This window comes from Salmo trutta, chromosome 10, assembly GCF_901001165.1.
Source record: "Salmo trutta chromosome 10, fSalTru1.1, whole genome shotgun sequence".
NCBI lineage: Eukaryota > Metazoa > Chordata > Actinopteri > Salmoniformes > Salmonidae > Salmo > Salmo trutta.
The window spans coordinates 14,320,669-14,346,851 of NC_042966.1; the positions used below are offsets into that span (position 1 = coordinate 14,320,669).

At 42.3% G+C, this 26,183-nt stretch overlaps 1 protein-coding gene across 4 annotated transcripts in view; it reads left to right on the plus strand.

Moving 5' to 3' along the window:
• The window catches only part of prkg1b (protein kinase cGMP-dependent 1b), a 158,705-nt gene that overhangs the window by 92,594 nt on the left and 39,928 nt on the right, over nt 1–26,183 (plus strand). For all 4 annotated transcript variants that reach the window (XM_029764538.1, XM_029764539.1, XM_029764536.1 and 1 more), the window contains exons 4-7: nt 11,571–11,676; nt 13,751–13,814; nt 23,698–23,775; nt 24,096–24,190. In XM_029764538.1, the coding sequence (XP_029620398.1) occupies nt 11,571–11,676; nt 13,751–13,814; nt 23,698–23,775; nt 24,096–24,190 (343 nt within the window). The remainder of the gene's footprint in view (nt 1–11,570; nt 11,677–13,750; nt 13,815–23,697; nt 23,776–24,095; nt 24,191–26,183) is intronic.

Below are 26,183 nucleotides of genomic sequence, written 5' to 3' on the forward strand. Positions count from 1 at the left end.
TTTCCCCAGTCGGGTCATTCCATGTCATTTCAGCAAGCCATGACACCCACCATCTCAGATTGTTCTGAAATTGTTTCTGTAGTTAGAAACAGATAACATTAGAATTACTGCAACATTATTGTGTTGAAATATAATTTGATCTCTGAGAAATCAAGCTAATTGATTGCACCCAAATTGGCTATTTTAATTGATGGTATTCATATAATATTCCATAAAAATATTAAATACATCCGATTTGGACCAAACTTTAAGACCTGAGGAATCCAACGAAATTGTCAAAAGCCACAACGAGTATACAGTATCAGTTCTCTATATCTGACCAGTAGTATGGAGCTGCGGCTCCCAGTATTGTTTCTTCATCCTATGTAATGTATTCTCAGTGAATTTGGTGATGCTTTTTTTTGTCCTTCTTCAGAGAAATTAGTCATTGAAGTTGTTAGGTTTATGTCCCATCCTACATGCTGATATTACCAGGTTCTGACCACTAGATGGTGCTGTTCCTGCTGTTAGGGGATTTTTTTAAAAGGGATAGTTCACCCAAATTACAGAATTACATGGTTTCCTTTCCCTGTAAGCAGTTTATGGGAATATTTGCTATTTAACGCAAAATTTTTGTGACAAAACAATCGGTAGAGTTGAAAATGCGATGAAACCACATTGAACTTTAGGTTTTTATTTGGTACATTAAAACCTAAATTAAATAGTACATTTTGTGTGCACTATGTCATCACGCAATGATTTTTATCTGCAACAACTTAGTTTGGTGGAAACACACTGGTGGGAAAATGTGCATATTTTCTTTGTGCGGATTTTAGAATATTCACGTGAAAATATGTCGCCAGTTCAATGGAAACGTAACTATTGACCCTGCACGTTAAAATTGCCAATTTGGGTGCAATCGATTAGCTTAATTTCTCAGAGATCAAATTATATTTCAACAAAATAATGTTGCAGGACTGCTATTCTTATCTGTTTCTAAACACAGAAATCATTTTAGCACATTATGAAATCCTTTTTCTTGTGATTTTTGAGGTGTGCTGAACCATGTCAATTAGTTGCCATGGAGATCCTCAGGAAGACTCCAGAGCACACATGGTGTGTTCGTTCGGGATGAAAGGGTTGACAAGCAGGAGATGGAGCACACACTGACTTCCAGCACACACAGATGGCCCTTTAGCCGCAGGCTTAGGAGTAACACAGTCACAGATTCTGCATTACACACTGTCAAACACACACCTCTGCTGAGATGGCCCCTTAGCCACAGGCATTACACACACAGTCACACACCCCCTCAGGTTTTTTTCAACCACAGATAACAACAGGCCCAAACCCCAGCTGATGGATGAACAGTGATTGTTAGTTATTTCAGGCTGACTCTTCAGGCCACAGGTGCCAAAGAAAGGCGAGGTTCGTGGTTAGGCTGTGTCTCTTGACAGCTTGGATGATTGTGTCGCGTGGGGGGGGGGGGGGGGGGGGGGGGGGGGGGGGAGATGGGTGATATATGGATGGATGTGTGAATATGTGTTATTAACTATTCCCCCTCTGGGGAGGAACCCTTTCAAGTGTTCATTTAAGCCAGGTTAGTGTGGGCGGGGGATAGAGGTGAATATGTTGTCATGAATGTGTGATTTTAGAAGAGCTGTGAGTGATGAAATCAGATGGAAATTTCTCTTTAACATGCAGAGGGTTTATAGCTTTCATTTCCTTGGATTGTTGAAGGGGTTACCTGGTTACAGAGTCCTTTTGATCCTCTTAATGAACCGCAATAAAAAAAAGGAAAATATCTATGGCATTACTGTTCTTCTGCTACAGTCCTTCTGACAGAATGGTCTGTACTCTTGTGTGTTTTGACCCAGCCAGTGTGAATAACCCAACATGCTGGGATTACCCAAACATTGGTTAATTTAATCATCAGTTGCATATTTTTTACTCTCATGCTGGATGGACCTAGCAGCTGGGTCTTTTTCAATGTCATCCTTAAGTTATTTTCAAGGAGGTGTGTTGTATTAGTGGTCGTTTTTGAAAAGATATATCTTGTTGGCCTCCCGCGAGGAATAAATATAATTCCTGTTTCTCGTGTTAAGTTTACATACTGCAAATTCAAAGTTTCCTTATGTTTTTTGTTGTATTTTACACATTCTTCTACAATACGTACGATTATTAATTATATATTATAATAAGGAATACCATCTTATTGTATCCCACAATGGATTTACATAGTGTCACGTCCTGGCCAGTATAAGGGTTAATTAGGATTGTAGTTTGGTCAGGACGTGGCAGAGGGTATTTGTTTTATGTGGTTCAGGGTGGTGTGTTTGTTAAAAGGGTGTTTGATTTAGTATTTCTGGGGTTTTGGTTTATGGTCTAGGTTTATGTATTTCTATGGGGAGTCTAGTGAGTGTATTTCTTTGGTTGATTAATTGGGGTTGGGACTCTCAATTGAAGGCAGGTGTTTTCTCTTTGCCTTTGATTGAGAGTCCCATATATTGGGGTGTGTTTGTGATTCGTGGGAGATTGTTCTGTGCTTAGCCTTGTCCCTAGTCAGACTGTTTTGTTGTTCGTGGTTTCGTTTTTGTATGTTCATTTTGAAAGTAAATAAACATCAAGATGAGCCTGCACATACCTGCTGCGTTTTGGTCCTCCATTACCGACGACAACCGTGACACATAGGCTTTTATGGAACTCATACACTTCTGTAAGCTTAATAGAAGCTACACAAATGTCAATGTTCGACCTTAACATGTGATAGCTATACAACAGAACAGATGAACAGGAATGACATTTACTCTCATGGCTGGCTAAAAAGAACTATCTGAAAGCCACGCCCCTACAAAACTACACCTCCAGTCTTCTGATCTGACCCGTTCTGTCACATCTCAATAAACCAGCATCATTAACTCAGCCGTTTTTTTAAAGAAAACAACCCAAATAAGTGACCCAACGCCTGCAACCCAGCAGTTGGGTCAACCAAACAACCCAGCATTTTTACAGTGTACTCTGTAGGCTGAGGAATGTTGTGTTAAGTTTATGTCAGCTCCTTATCTGTGGCAGAATGACTATACTTTAGTTCAGACCTCCTTATTCCAGCAATTCAGTGGATACATGCAGTCATAACAGTCCACAAAGACATAACCCCTAATCAGGTAGTGCATGTTTTTTTAACCTTAGAAATATCAGAAATGATTTGAATATTTCGGTGCCTGTAACTTTAAATAAAACATCTCAGGAAGTGTTATCTCCTGTGGAAGTGTCGTCACCTGTGGGTATTGAGACATTTCTCCCTTATTAAAAACATTATTTCAATGGATGATTCCTTTCTCTAACCACGAGAAGCCATTGGATCCTAGCCTGCCAGGGGTAATGAGTGACCACATGGGATTGGTTAGAATAACTCCAGTCTGATTATAGTTTTCTCACAGTTAGAACAGAGAGTTCTCAGGCAGCGCTCATCACTTGATGCCTTCACAATTCAATGAGTTCCTATCCAGGAATGCCAGGGCCTGAAAATGTCCAGGCTGCAGCATCTTCCGTACTGTGGGGAGTCACATATGGGGAGAGAGACGATGCCTCTGTCTGAGAAGACTGACAGTCCCTAATTGGGGTTGGAGTCGCAAGTCTGGTTGGAGTCGCAAGTCGTGCGCGCGTGCACTCACTCGCTCACATGTGCGTGTTGGAGACAGAACACATTGAGAGGAAAGACAGAGCTCGAGAGAGAGAGAGAGAGAGACAAATTGAGAGAGACTGAGAGAATAGGTGTGAAAAAGTAAGAAGTATGTGACAGGGTTGAAAATGTGCTCTAAAGTACTGTGCATTCGCAGTATGCTAGTTGGATTATTAATAACGTCAGTCACCTCACCTCTTGAGTAACGTTCTGAACTTTACTCCATTGCTGCACACCACAGTATAATATACACTACAGACTGCTGGCATAGAAGCATGGCCTCCTTTCTAGCCAAGGCTAGCTTCTGATGTTGCTGCCAAGTGATTTGCCAGTGGTATGTGGGTGGCCTACGCAGATTAGATGTCTTTTTAAGGAATTAAGAGAACGGGACTCAGTTAAGAGGCCATGTTTGACTTTGCTTATAGAATATAGGGCATACAGGCCTGAGGGAAGGTAAGGAATTTGTGAAAAAGCCATTTTATGTAAGGGGATTTTGTTGCTTAGTACTTAGCATTGTGCATGTTTCTTTCATATAAGCACCTTACCTTTACCTACTCGTCATTGACCTTTTCAAGAGACGTCAACCCTGACCAATGATCATTTGATGAAAAGCTCCATCTTATCGTCACACCTGTCACAAGACATTTTCCCAGAGCTTTTCAATGACTTCTTCGAAAGCAAGGAAATGGGTGATCAGTACAGGATATAGGGCCTTGGTTGTCCTTAAAAACAAATGTGTACACTATCCTTTTCATTAACACCTCTTCATTTGACACATTTTGAAATTCCTTTACAAACTCCTTTACAAAGTCCTTTTAGGCAGGAGTTCCATAGATGCAGTGTGTTCTCCAGTCTATACTCCACATTTCTATGTTTCCACTTCTTTGTTTTTCTGTTTCACCACAGGACATAAAGTGTCACTTCCTTCCACATGCTCGTATGAGATAATGTTTGTTTAACGTCTTTGGTTTTGAAGGAAAGTCATTTTGTGTGAAAGAAGTCTTCTGCTGTGTCTGGGTCACCTGTTTGCTTGTGTTCAGAGACGAGGAGCACGTCACCCACAGAAGCACAATCTGTCTTTGGGGAAGAGTAATTCCCTCTGAATTGAAAATAGTCCCCAGTTCTCTCCCTCTCTCTCTGTTCTGCACCGTCTGCTCTCAAAGTGATAGCTTTGGTCTGGTTTTCTCTTTTTAATTGAAAAATAGCATTCATTAGAAAGTGAATGGAATGAAGCAGCCGTTTTGAGATGTTTCTATAATATTCCGCGGCTCTTAGAAAATTATTATTTGAGGACATATTGATCTGATATGACGGTTGGACTAAATTGACATCTACTCTCTCTGATGTGTATGTTGAGGCTTATTGTGAAGCTCGTTACACTTCGCCACAGTGAGGTTCACTCTCAGTGCACGGTGATGATTGGATGAGCTCCCTTTATAAAGAAAGAAATCAAACTTTTGTTTATTAAGGTCAACTTTTCCTATTGAGATAAAGGAAAACTCCTCCCCAAAACTATATTTTGCCATTTGTTTCAGTAGTCCATTGTTGATATTGTCCCTAAATGTTTTGCATGTCCAGCAATCAAGTTGTCAAGATATATACCTTTAAAAATACAGAAATACAGCTGTATCTTTTTATTCTGAAAGGTGTGTACAATATTAGGAACACCTGCTTTTTCCTTGAAATAGACTGACCAGGTGAAAGATATGATCCCTTATTGATGTCACTTTTAAATCCACTTCAATCAGTGTAGATGAAGGGGAGGAGACATGTTAAAGAAGGATTCTTAAACCTTGATACAATTGAGACATGAATTGTGTACGAGTGCCATTCAGAGGGTAAGACAAAAGATTGAAGTGCCTTAGAACAGGGTATGTGCCAGGCGCACCGGTTTGAGAATGATAAGAACTGGGTTTTTCAAGCTCAACATTTTCCCGTGTGTATCAAGAATGGTCCACCACCCAAAGGACATCCAGCCAACTTGACACAACTGTGGGAAGCATTGGAGTCAACATGGGCCAGCATCCCTGTGGAATGCAGAGATCATCCGTTCACCTACTCTGCGTCTCACAAAGACACGGCGGTTGGATCCAAAAGTCTCAAATCTGGACTCATCAGACCAAAGGACAGATTTCCACCGGTCTAATGTCCATTGCTCGTGTTTCTTGGCCCAAGCAAGTCTCTTCTTCTTATTGGTGTCCTTTAATAGTGGTTTCTTTGCAGCAATTTGACCATGAAGGCCTGATTCACACAGTCTCCTCTGAACAGTTGATGTTGAGATGTGTATGTTACTTGAACTCTGTGAAGCATTTATTTGGGCTGCAATCTGAGGTGCAGTTAACGCTAATGAACTTATTCTCTGCAACAGAGGTAACTCTAGGTCTTCCTTTCCTGTGGAAGTCCTCATGAGAGCCAGTTTCATCATAACGCTTGATGGTTTTTGTGACTGCACTTGAAGAAACTTTAAAAGTTCTTGAAATTTACCGTGTTGACTGACCTTCATGTCTTGAAGTAATGATGGACTGTCATTTCTCTTTGCTTATTTGAGCTGTTCTTGCCATAATATGGACTTGGTCTTTTACCAAATAGGGCTATCTTCTGTATACCACCCCTACCTTGTCACAACGCAACTGGCTCAAACGCATTAAGAAGGAAAGAAATTCCACAAATTCATTTTAACAATGCACACCTGTTAATTGAAATGCATTCCAGGTGACTACCTCATGAAGCTGGTTGAGAGAATGCCAAGAGTGTGCAAAGCTGTCATTAAGGCAAATGGTGGCTACTTTGAAGAATCTCAAATATAACATATATTTTGATTTGTTTAACCCTTTTTTTGGTTACTACATGATTCCATATGTGTTATTTCATAGTGTTGATGTCTTCACTATTATTCTACAATGTAGAAATAGTAAAATAAAGAAAAACCCTTGAATGAGAAGAGTGTCCAAACTTATGACTAGTACTGTACGTCACATCTCTTTCCTGCTCATAGGCTTTAATTGTTTAAGTCCCATTTCATTAAGAATGCTTGATTGTTAAACCTGAAGTTTGAGCTACTTGTTTTCACAAATGTTGGCCAGCTAATAGAAACTGCTAATAGAAAAGTCCAGGTAGCTAAATGCTCACAGTTTAATTGACGTCCTATTTAATAAGGATGACAAATTGGCTATCTGACTGCCAGGGGTCCTGCAGTAATTTGTTGTATTCAGCCAAGAATAACATTACAAGAGGAACGATCAATAGAGGGATGTGCCCTGATTTAACTTGACTGATCACTCTCTGTCTTTCTCTTCTTCTCTCTGTCGCTAGGTTTGCTGTGGATTGTACTCCGACTTTTAGACATCTGGTCTGAAATGAGGTGCTTTAATGTTAAGTCAGTTGAATAATTTAGTGTTGTAGCTGTCTGCTACTCTCTTCCAGCATGTAGCATATGGGTATGGAGAGGATACATAATGAGGTATACTGGAAACATCATTTAAGATTGTATACGTTTTTAAGTATGCTGGCGCTACCAGGTTTCTATGAGAATGTGGTGCTTATCTGGGTAAACATTGTAGTTCCCTAGACTTTCAAAAAAGGTAAAATGTCAGATATCGGCAACATCAAAAGTTGGGTGTTGCTGTCATTTTTTCATTTTTCTGCAAGATTACCTCAGTTTTTATAATCACCACTGTAGAATATTCATGAACTGGATCGGTACAGATGATAATAGATGTATGCACATTTACTTCATGCTCGCTCTTAGCCAACAGTATTATTATGGTAGAGAGCGTGTTTATCATAGCAGAAAAATGTAACGAGACAGTTGTAATTACTTCCAGAGTGGAAACCTTCCGCTGTCTGAAAACACGGAAACACCCACCCTGCTCACGCTGAATCAGTATCTTTACCCGTCATCTGGGAGATTGTTGTAGAGACGTATGGAGATTTGAAGGTGCATGTTTCCATGTTTTACAAGGCTTTTGTTATTACCAACACAAGGCAATGTCAATCATCATTCTCTCCTTGAGGAATTGGCTGAATATTAATTACAGCTGGTTAGGTTGTTAGATTGTGTTATGTAATGTCTGTCATTCATTTGATGAGCATACACAGATTCCCAATAATACAACTTTATTGCAGCTAAAAGGTTAGTCTATGGAATGTTTCTGGTCCCTCTGTTTATAGTGGACCAGCCAGAGAGACATGCAGTGGTTCAATATCCTACCCTCCACTGGGGCTGTTTGGAAGGCCATATCTCCTGGCCAGCACTCCTATCATCACATTCACACATCCCTTCCACTTATTACTGTTTGTGAGAAGAGCTTTCCCCCTCTCAGAAGCAGTCTTCCCAGGACAGGACTCTGCATGTAAGATTGTGAGAGTTTCCAAACATTCCTCTATGGAGCGTCTGCTGTTCTGAGAGTTCTTCTGAGAGTTCTGAGAGCAGCCCATCACATCCAGATGAGAGTCATTGACCCTGCTCTGCCCCTCCTCCTCTCCACCATTCCTCTCTGACACCAAGGGACAAAAACAAGGTTCACATGCCAAGTCAGGGGTTTAGAGGACAATGCTTGGGCCACATGGGCAGTGGATCTCCCCTAGCTCCTTATCCCGGGCCTGACACTGGTGACCCGGGATAGGGAGCTGCAGTGAGATGGACCTCAGCAGTGGATGGTGTTTGACCCCTATCATGCAGACAGCTACTCCTGCCAAAGTCCCAATTTTAGTTGTTGCTTCTATGTCTCATTGAAATTGAAATTTCCTTCTTGTTCGTTCCACAAGTCTTAGTAATACCCGTATTTGGCTTAAGTGTACTGGAAGAGTTCTATTATATTTTGACTATCATTTTGTTTTGATTTTGTCTCATTTCCATACTCAAAATGAGGGCACTAAAGCTACAGCTTGTGCTTGCATTATTTTTTTGGTTCGCTTAAGTTTGTTTTGTTTGTCAGGGGCCTGGGTATTTGTATATTTTTCTTAGTACGGATAATAAACTGCCAACTACTACAAACAAACCGGGTGGAGTTAATTACACGCTGATTGCTGATGAGGTTCTTTGTTAGTTCAATGATAACCTCTCAGAATGAAGGTACGTTCTCCAATAGCTGGGCAGAAAGTACGGAGAGAAGAGCGTTTGAATAGGACCTCAAGTCAAAGCACATAGTGATTACCATCCATTAGCAATTTTTTTCCCCATAATTATTATAATAGTCTACCTCTATGTGGCCCAAACCTTTTGTTACGCCTTGGTTCCGGTCTTTTTTTTCTTCTGTTTTTAATCCTCTCCTGCTTAGCAGAATTTACTATTCTTTAATTCTTTACAAATTGCAGTGGAGGCTGACTCCAGGAAGAAAAGCAACATTTTAGTATATTTAATTGTGACCTCATCGCGTCTGTTGCAAAGGATGCTGGATGAAGCAGATTTGGGAATGAAAGGTGAATCAGTCCCTGACAGAAACCTTGTAGGGATGAAGAGAAGGCAACCTGTTCCCTTTGTCTTTGAATATTTAAAATTCTGTCTCCCATTCATGAGAGAGAGAGAGAGAGAGAGAGAGAGAGAGAGAGAGAGAGAGAGAGAGAGAGAGAGAGAGAGAGAGAGAGAGAGAGAGAGAGGTGTTGACAGAGAACAATGCCAGGGTTTCTTCTGTCAAGTTTAATCAAGTGCCTTTGTTGACAGATATAACGCTTTCTGTTCTGATCCTGACAAATGAGCTCTGAATTTGCCAACTCCCCTGCAGACGAAACACCAGTCTTAACACAAGGTCAGGTTTTCACTTTGCACTGAATGAGCTGATTGTGTGTTTGTGTGTGCTTTGTTTCAATAACGTTGTGATACTTTTGAATACGTTAGCTGGGTCTTTGTGCTATTTGGTGCGTGCTAATTGGACATTTTAATTGGCACTGTCAGGGTCAGGTTGTGCACCTCAGAACTCCCCAGCCCTATAATGTCGTAAAATCTAATTGAAATTACAGATGAGAGCGAACCGTGGGGTAAATCATTTTATGCCAAATTGCTGGCATTTGTTGGTCTCTGCCAGGGGTTGTTAGTTTCTATGGAGGTCTTTATGTAGCTCTGGTCTATTTATAAACCTGCCATTTGATAATCATCAGGGGCTAAGCTGCTTATGCCGTCATCCCTCTATTTTATTCACTAATATTATAAGCAACATATTCCATTGCCTTGATGAGTAATGTGAAACGTCAACATTGGAACTGGTTCGTTTGTTTGTTCATTGGGAGAGTTTCAAACCTACTGTCAGAGATTGGCACCTTGCATCCCACCTTTACTGATGTTACATCGCATCGGTGTTTTATAAGGTTTTTACTGTGTTAGGAATGCGGAACAGGGGAGCCCACGGGCGTTCTGCGAACTGGAATAAACAAGTGAATCAATTGTCTGTCAGTAGTTGTGATGGTGTGTCTATGAGGCACAATGCCTATACAGTAAGTGTCAGGATCTTTGCTTTCCTGAACATACATTATGTTATTTATATAAGACTTACTTATATAATGAGAGTAATCTTCTACCTACCCAATAATTGATCCATAGAGATGGAGAAATGTATGAATAAAGGTACATAATCTACAGCGCATGCATATTATAATACAGCTAGAAGTAACTGATACAGAGATGCAAACTACTGTAGTCGGAGAGAGGGAAACATTCACTCAGTGGGAATCACTGACACTGTTCTTAAACTAGGACACTACAGCTCGCTCTCATCTATAGTAAGATACAGTACTCCCGTGTGGTATTACTGGCCTTGATATAAAGCAAACTGCACAGAGAACTCATAAATCAATGGTGAAGTAGGCTGTCCTGTTTTTCTCAACACAATCCGTATAAGCAGGACTTTTACTCACTCGCTTTATTCAAATGTTTTAATATGACCATATTTGTTGTAACTCAAGATATGCCGTAATAGATATGGAACTAATAAAGATAAATGATGAACTTGGACGTTAATGGGGATTTTGCTACCAGCAACCAGTTACATGAACCAGAAACAATCCGATAAGTCTGATGGAGCATCATGCAAATGCCTTGTCTTGTCACGGACCTTGTCACATTGCAAGGGTCCAAGGGGACTTGGGATATTCCCCCTAAGTGCACTGAACTTTCCCATTATATATTCCCATCCCTGTACCGGAATAATGAGTAATGATAGTCAGCTATTCTAGTCCTTCTCCGTCAACCAGTCTAAGACTCCTTAATCTGTGTACCATAGATAATGCTCCATTAAGGGAAATCAGTTTGGCTTCACTGATACAATTTAACACAGCAGTCAACCAAAGTTTTTGTTGGTGTCTAGTATCTCTCTGTGCACTCAGTGTTAAATCATGATGAGGATTTGAGAGTATACCCACGTTTTTACATTTGAGTCATTTAGCAGACGCTCTGATCCAGAGCAACTTACAGTGGCAATTAGGGTTAAGTGCCTTGCTCAAGGGCACATCAACAGATTTGGTCAGGGATTCGAACCTGCGATCTTTCGGTTACAGGTCCAACGCTCTTAACCGCTAGGCTACCTGTTGACTCGCTGGACAACGCTTAGCCATGGAAAATGTACATGGGAATGGTAATCATCGGTAGACATCAGTGACGGTGGTATGATTTGATTATTGCTCCAGGTTCCAAATGGCTGGACTTGGGTTTAGCCACAGGAGTTGCCATGGATACTGTATGTCTGATGATCTTGTTTAGCAGATATAGTAGATTCGGTAATAAAGTGATACAAGGGCACAGGGTTTTTAATTAGATTCACATTTTAATGTTAACGAGCAAATGGAATATTGTCGATATTATTGATATTCTGTCATTATATGAGACTGTTTGTGTGGCAAACCAAGAGAGTTATGCCATCCTGACATTTAAAGCTTGTTATTTTCTCTATCTAACGTCTTTTTGCTGTCTCTTTCTCAGCCCTCACTAATGTGAAGTTATGGGCCATCGACCGCCAGTGTTTCCAGACCATTATGATGAGGACGGGCCTCATCAAACATGCCGAATACATGGAGTTTCTAAAGAGGTGGGCTCCTCTCTCTCTTGCTTTCCCTCTCACTTTCCATCTCTCTCCCTCTCTCCCTCTGTCCTCCACCTCCCCTGAGATGCCATTCGAGCGAGGACTGAGGTTTGAGTGACTGTCTCTGACAGTCACAGAATCACCTTCCCCCTCTTCCTGTTTCCTGTCACTCATGTCTGGGTGCACTGTTCAACAGAGACACTTGCTGGATGCATGTTCAAATGAGCATCAGGTGATTGTGCACTTCATGTCTTTTATACTAAATCTATGTTTTACCACTTGGAACTGTTAAAACACCAGTTTATTGATCATTATCATACTATGTTTGATATCACTGTCCTCCTTCTGTTCACACAGCTGAGTCTAATCCATGCTAACCCATTGGCTGAGACTTTACATATTGATTTCACATTTCCTTTCTTTCTCAGCTTCAGACCTGCCTACTTTTAACTTTAAACATAGTTTTTGTGTTTAATATATAGTAGGCTTACCAATGGGCTTTCTGCTCTACAACAAACAGCCGACGTCCCTCTCAGACCAATATATTTACTCTTAGTAAACATACACAATACAGTAGATGATGAAATCCCCCTTTTCCGAGCAGGCAAGTCTTAGCGTGCCGTAGCAATAACAAAGGGCATCGTCATCCCCGAATGAAGATTTCCCACCCAGTGATCAACTGTAGTGATTCAGATGGAAAGTCCACAACAGCTGTTTGACCACAAATACTCAGACAACACAATTCAAACACGTCCTCAAGTATTGATTTTCATACACAGACTACTTCAAATGCCTGTAAGTGGCCAGGGCTGGAATTTCCTTCTGTCTTCATACTGAAATAGATAATTGAGGAAGAATGTTGCACCTATCTCTCATGCCAGAGGCCCTGCTGTGCCCTTTACTGGAAGTTCTGGACCCGATGATATCACATGCAGGGAAAGAGGAAATTGATTTGGATGAAGTTGGCTTTTAGTGGTAAAATAAGATGCCTTTCTCCCCATGCATTGGCAGCTACAGCCGACTGGTGCACAGGGGAGGAAGTCTCAAACAATCAATAAAGTCGTTTGACTTTTAATGGCTCATGTAATGTGATCTCTGAAAATGCACTCAATTTGTAAGAAAAGATGATACCTTCTGTGTCACAATATTTGTGAAGTAGCTTCTGTCAGTGCATCTCTTCAATATAGAATGTCAAATATCCAACTCATCAAACGCATCCATTTCTGAGGGAATAGTTTCCGTGGTAACAAGCAACAATTTTTCGAAGAGACTCGGAAGTTGTCAAACTGTCAGATTGTGTGTGTTTGTTTGTGCCCCCGTGTGCGTCCCCGCATGTTTGTTCTGTTTTTTGTGCGTGCATGTGTGTGTGCCTGCGTGCGTGTGTGTGTGTGTGCGCCCATGCATGTGCCCGCCCACGTGTGCGTGTGAGTGAAGTCTCTCTTGTTAAGGAGAGAGCATGCCAGAGGTATGTAAATATCTTTGAATCTGCCAAGAAAGCCTTCTTGAGCTTCCTGGAAGGCTTAGTATAATTGGCAGCTGCTCTCAGGCTCAACCTTAAACTAAAACCCTGTCCTGTTGTAAAAGAGGAAAAGAAAAACAAACCAACGTCACCCACATGTGAACATTGAGCTGTGGCTTACGACTGTGGTGATTCTGCACAAACTTCTCCCCACTTCAGATGATGCTGGTGTTAGGGGAGGGTTGAAGCACGTGTGAGAATTAGTATGCCGACACAGCTGTGCCTATATACATACGCCTGTGGAATTTTATGTGCCTGTTTTATTTTCCCTCTCTTTAGTCAGCCGTACTGATTCAACTCTTTCATGCAACCTGCTGTGCTGGCTTTTCCATAGATTCTGCATACCTGCTCTGCTAGTACATTGGTCTTTAGGATTTCTTAAAGAGATAGACAACAGAGAGAGTATTGATGATGTGAACCTCGTGAATACACCGTATTTATCAGTCATAAAGCACCACAGCACCTAGTTCTGTTCACCAGCTGAGGACAGCATGAACGGTTGGCCTCACCTTCTGGCTGAACTCTCCAAAATAGCTAACTCTCGCTCCCTCTCCCCAACAGTGTTCCAACCTTCCAAGGTCTTTCAGAAGAAATACTCAGCAAGCTAGCCGATGTTATGGAAGAGGTGAGTTTCCAAGGTGTCCTGGTTGAACATAGCGGTGTTTGTGGCAATGGGTACTGATGATTTACGTCTATTTCATTGACTGTGTAATTGAGCAATTTTTTTTATGAACCACATCATTACATAAAGAAGAATTGATGGCCTGGAAAAATCCTAATGATTATTATACTGTGGATATTCACACTTTAAAATAGGTTTATCTGGAAATGTAACTAAGCTGCAATTTGTAGTCATTGCAATGTTCATACTAGTGGCAAGGATTTTCAGGTCTCCTGTCCTGGGCTGACAGAGCCATTTTAATTGATTTGAGGTCTCATCTGTAGACAGTAGCTCACCAGACACAACCTGAGGTAAAAACTCACTCTGACAACCGCTAACCTCTGGTCTGACAACCTCTGGTCTGACAACCTGACAACCTCTGGTCTGACTGCAATAATATCTGTGTATAATTAGGAGACCATGTGACATGACCAGGAAAAATATCCAAATTAGACTATAACCAGAGCCCAGATTTACAGTATTCCAAGTCAGGTCACATGGTCAGGAAAACCTTTCTTGCTCTGATCAGAATATCAGACTGCTATCAACAGTGTGTCTAGTTTCTGGTTGTTAACTCTATATGACCTCGTACCGTAGATCTATGAGTAAGAGGGAACAATTATAGTTGTAATCCCCATCCTCAGAGCAGATTGCTAAGCCTCTTATTATTTACTGGCATGCAATTGGTTCCCTAAACTGTGGTAAGGGGTCCTCGGGACCACTCGAGCACCTCAGACATATTACATTAGGTATGCAAAAATGTATCTCTACAGTCTTTCACCTCCAATTTTTAAGCTTGTTAATTTCAGAACAAGCAAATGAGCTCTCTGATGTTCATTTTTAATTGGATGACTTGACCTCCTGTATCTTGTTTCCAAAGTTTCCAAAGAACATTTGGTCATGAAAACCACATAAATACAATTCCGGCATGCTTTCTCTATCAAAGTCAAATGAAGTATTAGCACAAAAATCACAGGGGGATTTCTTCTTCTTTTTTTGTATATAAAAAAGTAACTTTTTATGTAACTAGGCAAGTCAATTAAGAACAAATTCTTATGTACAATGACGGCCTACCCCGGCCAAACCCAGACAAACACTGGGCTAATTGTGCGCCGCCCTATGGGACTCCCAATCACAGCCGGATGTGATGCAGCCTGGAATCAAATAAATGATGTCATGGTTATCTTAGTGCATTGGATCAATAGAGGATTAGCTCCATTACGAACAAGTGTTGGCCTCATTTTTCATTGGCACCAACTGCTGCTTCTGAGTCACCCTGACTTCCCCAGCCCTTAAAGAACCACCAAGGAATTACATGCAAAGGGTAAACACAAGTGTGAGTTATACTTCAGATGATGAAACATTATTTGGGGAGCAGTCATATCACAATCATACAATCCACTCCATAGTTCCCTAGGTGTTTCAGATGCATACAACTAGAATGTATATTCTGTTTCTATGTTCAGACACAGAATGCCCTATTGGTTACCAAGACACTATCCCTCCGATTGACTGAAATAAAACATGAGGAAAACCCAGAATGTTCAAACAGTTGAGTGCATTGAGCTCCAAAGGGGGCTGATGATAAATGTGCTGCCATGCAGCGTGGTGGAGTTGGGTTACCCTGTAGGAGTGGGAGCAGGGGCTCTTCCCAGGCATGAAGTGCCCAGGGCAGGCCAACCTCTCCCCTCAGGCTCCCTCTCTGATCCCCCTTCCTCTGCACATCTACAGTAATCCTGCCTGCTCGGTCTCTGCAGATAACCCACGCCTGCTGGCTTACTGCGAATGTGTGTGTATGTGTGCGTGCATGTGTGTGCGGGTGCGTTTAGTTAAAGAGGGGACACATCAGCAGAATACGCTAGAATCAATCAGACTATATGCACCTGCAGAACCATCAAAGAACGGTATTCAGCATGGAACAACACAATGCAGACAATCTCCTTGCCCAGTTTGTTTGTTGTCAAGGTGAGTTCCCGAGACATGAAAATGTGATTGTAAAAATGGCATATTGCTAATTGCGTAGTTATCAATCATTCCTTATTGAACCTCAGTGTTAACACCATCCTCTCTGGATGTGTGCTGTGTTGTGCCTCGAAACTACAGTAGTGTTTAGCTTCAGTGTTTCCTGAAAGTATAGACAGTCATTGTACGAACATCAGGCTCAGAGATGGTATTTGGCTCGATTTAAATGAGGAAACACAGTGATGAAGGTCACAAATGAGAACATTCGGGAACCTCAGGCAAACCCACTTTAAAACAACATCTGTGATGCGTGGCATTTCATTGAAGACTCAGAGATTTTTCTCATTACTTACTGTCACTCATCATTTCAGTAAAAAATCTGCAAACACCTATCTATGTGCATCCAGAGGAGTGTTGTGGCGTGTGTCTGCGTGTGCGTGCGTGCGTGCAGGCAACTAATACTTAGGCATTCAAGTAGTGATGTTTTCCTCCAAAGATGTGATGTGGAGGCTTCTTTGTGACATGGAGGCTGGATTATGGAACAAGCTCCTAGAGCCTTGCATTGTGGGATAAGGAAAATACTCCTGTGGGAGCAGAACACCAAGGCATGATAACTGGAGAATCTACTTTAGAACACAACTACAGGGGAATCCCCTGGGTATACAGTGTGGCCAGTGGCTAGTATGATCAGAAGACATTTTGTTTGTACAAAACGGCATCGGTTTTTTTTCTTACTTTGACTTCACACTTAGTTTAAGTGACAGACGCAATAAGAGCCTTTGACAGCACCCCGTCTACAAGTTCATTCACAGTTAACCCTCCTTTGGTGTTACTCTGAAACGGATGACAGGCTCCTCAAGCACACTGGGAAGAGAAACAAACTCATTATGTCACCAGCCATATCAGCTGTAACAGAACAGCAGAGTAGGTCTTGGTTTCTCATTCCATATGCAAATCAAAGGAGACTGGGGCACCCAAGGTAAGAAAGTAACTGATTCTTGTCAAATTAAAGTGATAGATACGTAAAGTCAAGAAGTAATTGAGTGTTGTGGAGCAGAATGTTCTGCGTGTGCCTGGGCACCTTTTCATCATGGCACTTCAACCATGCCTTTCCTCTCTTTTAATGACTTGCCAATTACATAATGAGAAATACCCACTACCTCCACTCCAAGACTACTGTTTGATGTTTAGCCACCATTCATAATGAAAATAAAATCTTGAGATTCTTCTGGTAAGTTGTAACTTTTTAAAACTCAACACATTAATTACTTATCAACTCATCTTTGAAAGTGAGATTCAAAAGACGTTAGGATGTTTTAAGCAGTTTGCACTAGTCTTATATTTATGCTATATATACTGCTCAAAAAAATAAAGGGAACACTTAAACAACATATCCTAGTTCTGAATGAAAGATATAATCTTATGAAATACGTTTTTCTTTACATAGTTGAATGTGCTGACAACAAAATCACACAAAAATAATCAATGGAAATCCAATTTATCAACCCATGGAGGTCTGGATTTGGAGTCACACTCAAAATTAAAGTGGAAAACCACACTACAGGCTGATCCAACTTTGATGTAATGTCCTTAAAACAAGTCAAAATGAGGCTCAGTAGTGTGTGTGGCCTCCACGTGCCTGTATGACCTCCCTACAACGCCTGGGCATGCTCCTGATGAGGTGGCGGATGGTCTCCTGAGGGATCTCCTCCCAGACCTGGACTAAAGCATCCGCCAACTCCTGGATAGTCTGTGGTGCAACGTGGCGTTGGTGGATGGAGCGAGACATGATGTCCCAGATGTGCTCAATTGGATTCAGGTCTGGGGAACAGGCGGGCCAGTCCATAGCATAAATGCCTTCCTCTTGCAGGAACTGCTGACACACTCCAGCCGCATGAGGTCTAGCATTGTCTTGCATTAGGAGGAACCCAGGGCCAACCGCACCAGCATATGGTCTCACAAGGGGTCTGAGGATCTCATCTCGGTACCTAATGGCAGTCAGGCTACCTCTGGAGAGCACAAGGAGGGCTGTGCGGCCCCCCAAAGAAATGCCACCCCACACCATGACTGACCCACCGCCAAACCGGTCATGCTGGAGGATGTTGCAGGCAGCAGAATGTTCTCCACGGCGTCTCCAGACTCTGTCACGTCTGTCACGTGCTCAGTGTGAACCTGCTTTCATCTGTGAAGAGCACAGGGCGCCAGTGGCAAATTTGCCAATCTTGGTGTTCTCTGGCAAATGCCAAACGTCCTGCACGGTGTTGGGCTGTAAGCACAACTCCCACCTGTGGACGTCGGGCCCTCATACCACCCTCATGGAGTCTGTTTCTGACCGTTTGAGCAGACACATGCACATTTGTGGCCTGTTGGAGGTCATTTTTCAGGGCTCTGGCAGTGCTTCTCCTGCTCCTCCTTGCACAAAGGTGGAGGTAGCGGTTCTGCTGCTGGGTTGTTGCCCTCCTACGGCCTCCTCCACATCTCCTGATGTACTGGCCTGTCTCCTGGTAGCGCCTCCATGCTCTGGACACTACGCTGACAGACACAGCAAACCTTCTTGCCACAGCTTGCATTGATGTGCCATTCTGGATGAGCTGCACTACCTGAGCCACTTGTGTGGGTTGTAGACTCCGTCTCATGCTACCACTAGAGTGAAAGCACCGCCAGCATTCAAAAGTGACCAAAACATCAGTCAGGAAGCATAGGAACTGAGAAGTGGTCTGTGGTCCCCACCTGCAGAACCACTCCTTTATTGGGGGTGTCTTGCTAATTGCCTATAATTTCCACCTGTTGTCTATTCCATTTGCACAACAGCATGTGAAATTTATTGTCAATCAGTGTTGCTTCCTAAGTGGACAGTTTGATTTCACAGAAGTGTGATTGACTTGGAGTTACATTGTGTTGTTTAAGTGTTCCCTTTATTTTTTTGAGCAGTGTAGTTTAGCTACTGTATGGGGACAAGTATCTATCTAAACTCAGTAAAAAAAAGAAATGGGCCTTTTTCAGGACCCTGTCTTTCAAAGATAATTTGTCAAAATCCAAATAACTTCACAGATCTTCATTGTAAAGGGTTTAAACACTGTTTCCCATGCTTGTTCAATGAACCATAAACAATCAATGAACATGCACCTGTGGAACGGTCGTTAAGACACTAACAGCTTACAGACGGTAGGCAATTAAGATCACAGTTATGAAAACTTAGGACACTAAAGAGGCTTTTCTACTGACTCTGAAAACATCAAAAGAAAGATGCCCAGGGTCCCTGCTCATCTGCGTGAATGTGCATTAGGCATGCTGCAAGGAGGCATGAGGACTGCAGATGTGGCCAGGATCGTCCTCGCGGTGGCAGACCACGTGTAACAACACCCGCATAGGATCGGTACATCCGAACATCACACCTGCGGGACAGGTACAGGATGGCAACAACAACTTCCCAAGTTACACCAGGAACGCACAATCTCTGCATCAGTGCTTAGACTGTCCGCAATAGGCTGAGAGAGGCTGGACTGAGGGCTTGTAGGCAACAACGTCGCCTATGGGCACAAACCCACCGTTGCTGGACCAGACAGGACTGGCAAAAAGTGCTCTTCTCTGACGAGTCACGGTTTTGTCTCACCAGGGTGATGGTCGTACTGCTCGTTTTGTGCGTGATTTTCTGCGAGACAGGAATGTCAGTGTTCTGCTATGGCCAGCGAAGAGCCCGGATCTCAATCCCATTGAGCACGTCTGGGACCTGTTGGATCGGAGGGTGAGGGCTAGGGCCATTCCCCCCAGAAATGTCTGGGAACTTGCAGGTGCCTTGGTGGAAGAGTGGGGTAACATCTCACAGCAAGAACTGCCAAATCTGGTGCAGTCCATGAGGAGGAGATGCACTGCAGTACTTTAATGCAGCTGGTGGCCACACCAGATACTGACTGTTACTTTTGATTTTGACCCCCCCTTTGTTCAGGGACACCTGAACACACAACTTGTTCAGTTTATGTCTCAGTTGTTGAATCTTGTTATGTTCTTACAAATATTTACACATGTTAAGGTTGCTGAAAATAAACGCAGTTGACAGCGAGAGGACGTTTCTTTTTTTGCTGAGTTTACTAGTCATTGGAATGCCCATTCCTTAGCGGAAACCGCTCTAGACACAGGTGGTTTATTTCAATTTGGGAGAAAGAAAAACAAAGTCTGGGTCAGCCCAAAAAGTAATGTTCCCTAAAATTAGCTATTGATTTTTGTTCTTCTCCATCTTCATGGATTTTTCCCATGCAGTTTCAATGAATTCTGTTGCCATTTTCTTCCAAGCCTAAAAATATACTAAAGCAGAGAAATAAACTAGAAAGAGCTGTTGAAAGACAGTTCACCTTTGTCACTGCTGATGACTGATCCTCCCAACCTACTCTAACTGGTAAATAAATACTGACTAGCATAAACACTCTTTACTCTAAAAAAGAAATTGGTGAGCTGTGTTTGTTTAACATCGTTTACTGTACAGTCATTCCAGAGCTGGAGAAACATACAGTACACATAGTACCATGGTGCCTTGTATGAAGAAACTGTACAGTATCAAGAATGTTAACAATGCAGATATGAATCATGCTGGTATCAAACCCCCAGAATCATACTATGGATGTGTGTCTAAGCAGGCAGCAGTTGAATTGGGAGTAGAGGTTTATTTTTAATTCCGGACATCTGGGCTTGGCCAGCTAGGGGAGTGGGCGGCCATTCCCCGTTCCCACACTGTTCTGTTCTGGCCCATACACAGCAGAGCAGAGCATGTCAATAGTTCACTGTTTTCCATCTGATGTGTGAGGGTAATTAAGCAGCTACAGATGTAGAATCAACATTTGATCACACTGTTGCAGGAGAACTTTCTTGCATTGCAGGAAATGTAACACTTGTAGTGTATTTCAGGTTTAAGAAGGCTTGTGAAGTTTGCATTTTCCACTTAGAAATCCCTACAAAAAAAGTCCATCAATCCACATAATAATTCATATTTCCTTTTGCTGCGGGATTATTTTCCTGCTTTAGCAAACTGGCTCAAATTAAGATGCTACACCTGTATCACCAATCGATGGGTGGCAGACAGGTCACATGCTAAACTAAAGAGGAATGAAAAAGGAATGTTACCACAACCTGTCAATCATCATTGAATACAAAAGATTGGAAATAATGCAATGTATTTATTATTTACATAATGTATTATTTTATGCATAGTGATAAAACACTACAGGCCATAATTTCCCCTTGATAAGCCTGCCCATTATACCAAGGAATCTCATTTCCGATTCATGACCCTTCCCTTCACTCCATCTTTATTGAAATGGTTCTGCTGTCCATTTTAAATTAATATGGGGGCTTCGAGCTCCAGTTGATCTCTTTCTTCTTGATGCATGAAAAGTCAAAGTTATTGGCTACCACCAATCCATAAAAACCTGCTATTATCTACTCTTACCTCAGACCTATTTATTTATCATGGCTAATGTACTTTTTTTTTTTAACACAATCATCCCTACTGTGTTTCATTATACCTTCCACCAAAGTCCACATTAATCTAGTGCTACCTGTATAGGAGCTCAGTTGACTTCCTGCCACTCTGAAAACCGAACAAGTGGAAAAGAGCAGCTAAGCCGTGTCTGGAGTCCTATATCCTGGGGGACCTGACCCTGAGCTGTTGCTGTGTGCTTTTCTTCCTCCCCGGCCTACAAAGAGGTGTAATGAGTTCCCACTCAAAAATATATTGCATAAAGCTTACTTCATTATTCAATGTTTCACTTTTTTTTTACTGCGTCAGGGATAGTGCACACGTTTCACCTTTACAGCCTTCTTCAGTGTGCAGGTACAATTTCTTTCATTCAAAACAGCATTTGTAAAGAACTACAGTTGAGTAGCAGGTGCTTCTAATCAGGGTGATCACTCATCGGCCATTCAGCGATGTGGCTTATCTGGCCTACCTGTATACAAATTAGTCACGAAGAGATACAGAAACATAGGGTAGGGGAGCGGGCACGAAAGCCAACTCACAAATCAATCGGCGCAGGTGTCCGCTCATCTAAATACAGCACATCAATTTTTGAGATAGCCACCACAATGTACATCAGACAAAGCCAATCATAAATATGTGGGGCCAACTCATAAACAATATGCAACATCTGATATGGACAGTGTTCTTGTATAACAGTCTAAATGTGGTTTATAGGATGGAGGTGAAATCTATTCTTCGTTCAAACCGTGTGGAGATACAGAATTTAATGTATATATCCACATGGCTTCTCTTTGGAGTCACTTGTTGTCATAGTTACCTCCTCTAAGTGGTGGATATATTTTTCAATCAAGACGCAACGCAATTCATTCATAGAATGTTCTACTGTTCTACGAAGTGTCTCGCAGCTGGCGAGGTGATATCTTGACGTCTAATAGTAGATTTATGTTCTCCAAAGATGTACTTTCATGGTGCACGATTAAAATAACTCAATGAAATGTCAGGAAGGGAACTCTGAGGGTAGTCCCTGATTGGTCCTTCAGAATTGCTCAGTGATACACAATAGTGAGTAGCCGTCAGGGGGAGAATGAACGACAAGATAAATGATATGTTAACAGAACATGAAATTAAAAGGCTCCTAGTTGATTTACTTATCACCCAGCAGTAGATGTTCAAATGTCTCTCCTTCTTCATCTGACCACATTTGAGCAGAGGGAAGGAGGGGGGTAATTATTGGAAACATGTCACTGCTTGAAAGGGATCTAGAAAAAAGAAACGCACACCTATAAAGGCGAGGTGCTGGCTAGCGGAGCAGAACACTAGAAAATAAAGGAAAGCCGCACACTCTAAGAGCTCAGATGCAAAAATTTTAATAACCAACGTTTCGACAGCTAAGCTGTCTTCATCAGGGTATCATCACAAACACTGAGAGATGAGTCATTTATATAGTGTCAAGAGACACACAGGTGTTTGTAATCATGGCCAAGTATGGCCTAATATCATTGGTTAACTGAAATATAAAAAAAATGGTATACAAGGAACATACAAAAAGACAAACAAATGGATAACATATGATCATAGCATTTGTAGTCTAAAAAGTATTTAACAAACAATTACAATGGCAAAATCACAATAATCACAAGAATGGCTTCAGATCAAAGTCTATGTTGAGACCGAAGGGAGCAAGTGTCTTTAAATTAAAGATCCAGGCAGCCTCTCGTTTTAACAATAAATTATCAAGGTCACCCCCTCTCCTCGGGAGGGTGACATGTTCGATGCCAATATAACGCAGAGACGAAATCGAATGGCCTGCCTCCAAAAAGTGGGCCGCAACTGGGTAAGTCAGGTTTTTGCACCTAATGGTGCTACGGTGCTCTGAGATACGTACTTTTAATTCACGCTTTGTTTTACCCACATAATTTTTACCACAGGGACAAGTTATAAGGTAAATAACTGACTTAGTGGAACACGTAATAACACCTTTAATTGGGATAGATTTCCCTGTTTGGGGGTGTTTGAAGGATCTACATTTGTAAGTGCCATTGCATTCTGCTTGAAAGGGAAACACTTCCCATAGAGCCCTGCTGCCTGCTCGTCTGATGCGAAGCAGCAGCAGCCCTATATCTCCGTTTCGGTCCCAATCTGATAAATGCAGGACGTTTCATTCAGAAAAAGAGAATGTATCATTTTTAACATCACAACTGATATTGATGTCATTCTAGTCTTCTTTGGTCTCTTTTGTCAGTACATGGTCTGTGTTACACAGTGATTCTATTTTCCTAACTGCTATTCTGCATTGGGGCAACTGGTGACGATTCAACATGGTCGTTGCGTGCCTGACAGAGGCCTGTCCTCAGCCAGACCTCTTCGTCCAGTTCAGGGCAGTGCTGAGTGACACTTCTCTTCCTCTCCTTACAGACGCACTACGGGGACGGGGAGTACATCATCAGACAAGGAGCCAGAGGGGACACCTTCTTCATCATCAGCAAGGGGAAGGTGAGGGAGGACACCATCAACATCACGTAGACCAACCATTCCATTTTATGAAGAGAGGTGCGTGTATTAATAGCAGAGGTGCATGGCGTCAGTGGGGCTAGCCAAGGAATGTCTACTATGGTGATTACAGTAGAGGTTAGTTCAATGTCATTAAGAGGTGATCTTATCCTCCTGAGGGTATATACTCGATTTGTGATGGAACTCCCTGCCGTTAAATCGGAATTGTTGCTATTTTAAGCTGTCTTTCCCCTTCCGTGTGGGTTTCGGAATGAGGCCCCTCTATTAAAGCATTGAATGACTGCTGATCTCTTTTCTGACAGGTTAATGTCACCAGGGAGGATTTGCCCAATGACATGCCTGTGTACCTGCGAGCCCTGGGCAAAGGAGACTGGTTTGGGGAGAAAGCCCTGCAGGGGTATGTTGATTTATTTCTGAAAAGGCCATATAAAGATTTTTCAATAATGAGTGAAACCTACTTCTTTCCAATCTCCTCCAGATATAATATGTAAGTGATTGGATTATGTAATACCGGTATGTAACACCCCATGCACATTCAGTCCAAGATCACCTCATCGGGACCAAGTGGAAGGTAGAGAGGAAAAGAGAGAGAGAGATAGAGGGAGAGTTTGAGAAAGAGGGTTAGGATATGAGTGAAGAGGTGATCAGGCCACCACACTGTATCTATCATAGTGAAGAGCCCCACTGTGTTCGAACAGTCAGCAGCCTCTCTCAGATCACACTTAAGGGAAAGTCACCCCAAAGTTCAGCTTTTCACATATTACAATTACCCCGCTGTTAACCTGTTAGAGGCCATGGAGGGAGGCACTATTGCTGAAGAGATTGTATTGTGAAAGAGAGGTCGTATGGAAAAAGTCAGATCAGTTGATCAAGTGGTGTGTATTATGAAGTACTGCATCACATTTGATGTAAAGTAGGCCTACTTTATGTGAGACACAGTACAGATGAAAGACAAAAGGAAAAAGGCCTCCTCAAATTGTCTTTATTCTCTTTGTTTGTAATGGTTTCATTTTTTTTTTTTTTACATTTTAGTCATTTAGCAGACTTACAGTAGTGAATGCATACATTTCATACATTTATTTTCATCTCACTGTGTTAACATAACAAAAGCTCTTCCCTTAGCATGACAGCTACTTGAAGTTCAGCCATTCTTCTCGGTACTTTTATAGCTGTGGAACAATGCTATTTAGGTCATTGGTCCTAAGGTGTAGAAAGCAGCAGCTATCACACTGATTAGAATAGTCTATCAATGAAGACCTGGGGGCTCCTTCTTTCACTCAGTCAGTTAGTCATTGAGTCAGTGTGGTGTGAGGACAGTTATCCAAGATGGCGTAGCAGTCGGACGTGTGTTTTGTCTTGTCCCGTGTGAATATAATTTTCCTCGTTTTTTTCTTCTTGTGTATATTTTAATCTCGCTTTCCATGTACGAATGAATAAGTACGAATATACTCTCCTGCAACCCGCCTCACCCAATGTGGTACGGATCTTCTATTTTTATACTTTAGAACCGGAACACCCATCAGCAGCTAGCCAGCTAACTAGCTACTAGTTAGCCACTGCTAGCGGTCTTCACCGTTAACTCGGACACCAGCCAGCCTCAGCTCGGTCAATACCTGCCAGTCTGCACAGTGCGATATCAACCCAGAGCATATCGGACTGATTTTTCTCTACCACATCTCCTGATACCTACCGCAAGCTCTGAACTTTTACACCGGATCATCGCATCTAGCTAGCTGCAATCCGAGTGGCTACTCCTGGCTAACGTCTCTGTCCCGAAGCACCAGTTAGCCTTGAGCTAGGCTCGAGCTAGGCCCATCTCCCGGCTAGCCAAAGAGGTCCACCAGCTAATTCTTGGGCTGCAATACCCGATCCATCAGGACTGGTCTGCCGATGTAACCGTCCGAGGTGGTTTCAACAGGCTCTTCCGTTGCGACGTCGCTGAAGGCCCTTCTGCTAGCCTCGGCCCGCTAGCTATCTGAATCGCCGTGTCTCCACCTCGCCTAGCGTAGTAGCGACTACTGAATCGGCACCCTGACTCACCTATTGCTACTCATTGGACCTTATGATCACTCGGCTACACATGCCTCTCCCTAATGTCAATATGCCTTGTCTATTGCTGTTTTGGTTAGGGATTATGGTCTTATTTCACTGTAGAGCCCCCAGCCCTGCCCAATATGCCTTAGATAGTGTCCACTGGTGCCTCTAGAGACAAAACCTCTCTCATCATCACTCAATGCCTAGGTTTACCTCCACTGTACTCACATCCTACCATACCTTTGTCTGTACATTATGCCTTGAATCTATTCTTCCACGCCCAGAAATCTGCTCCTTTTACTCTCTGTTCCGAACGCACTAGACGACCAGTTCTTATAGCCTTTAGCCGTACCCTT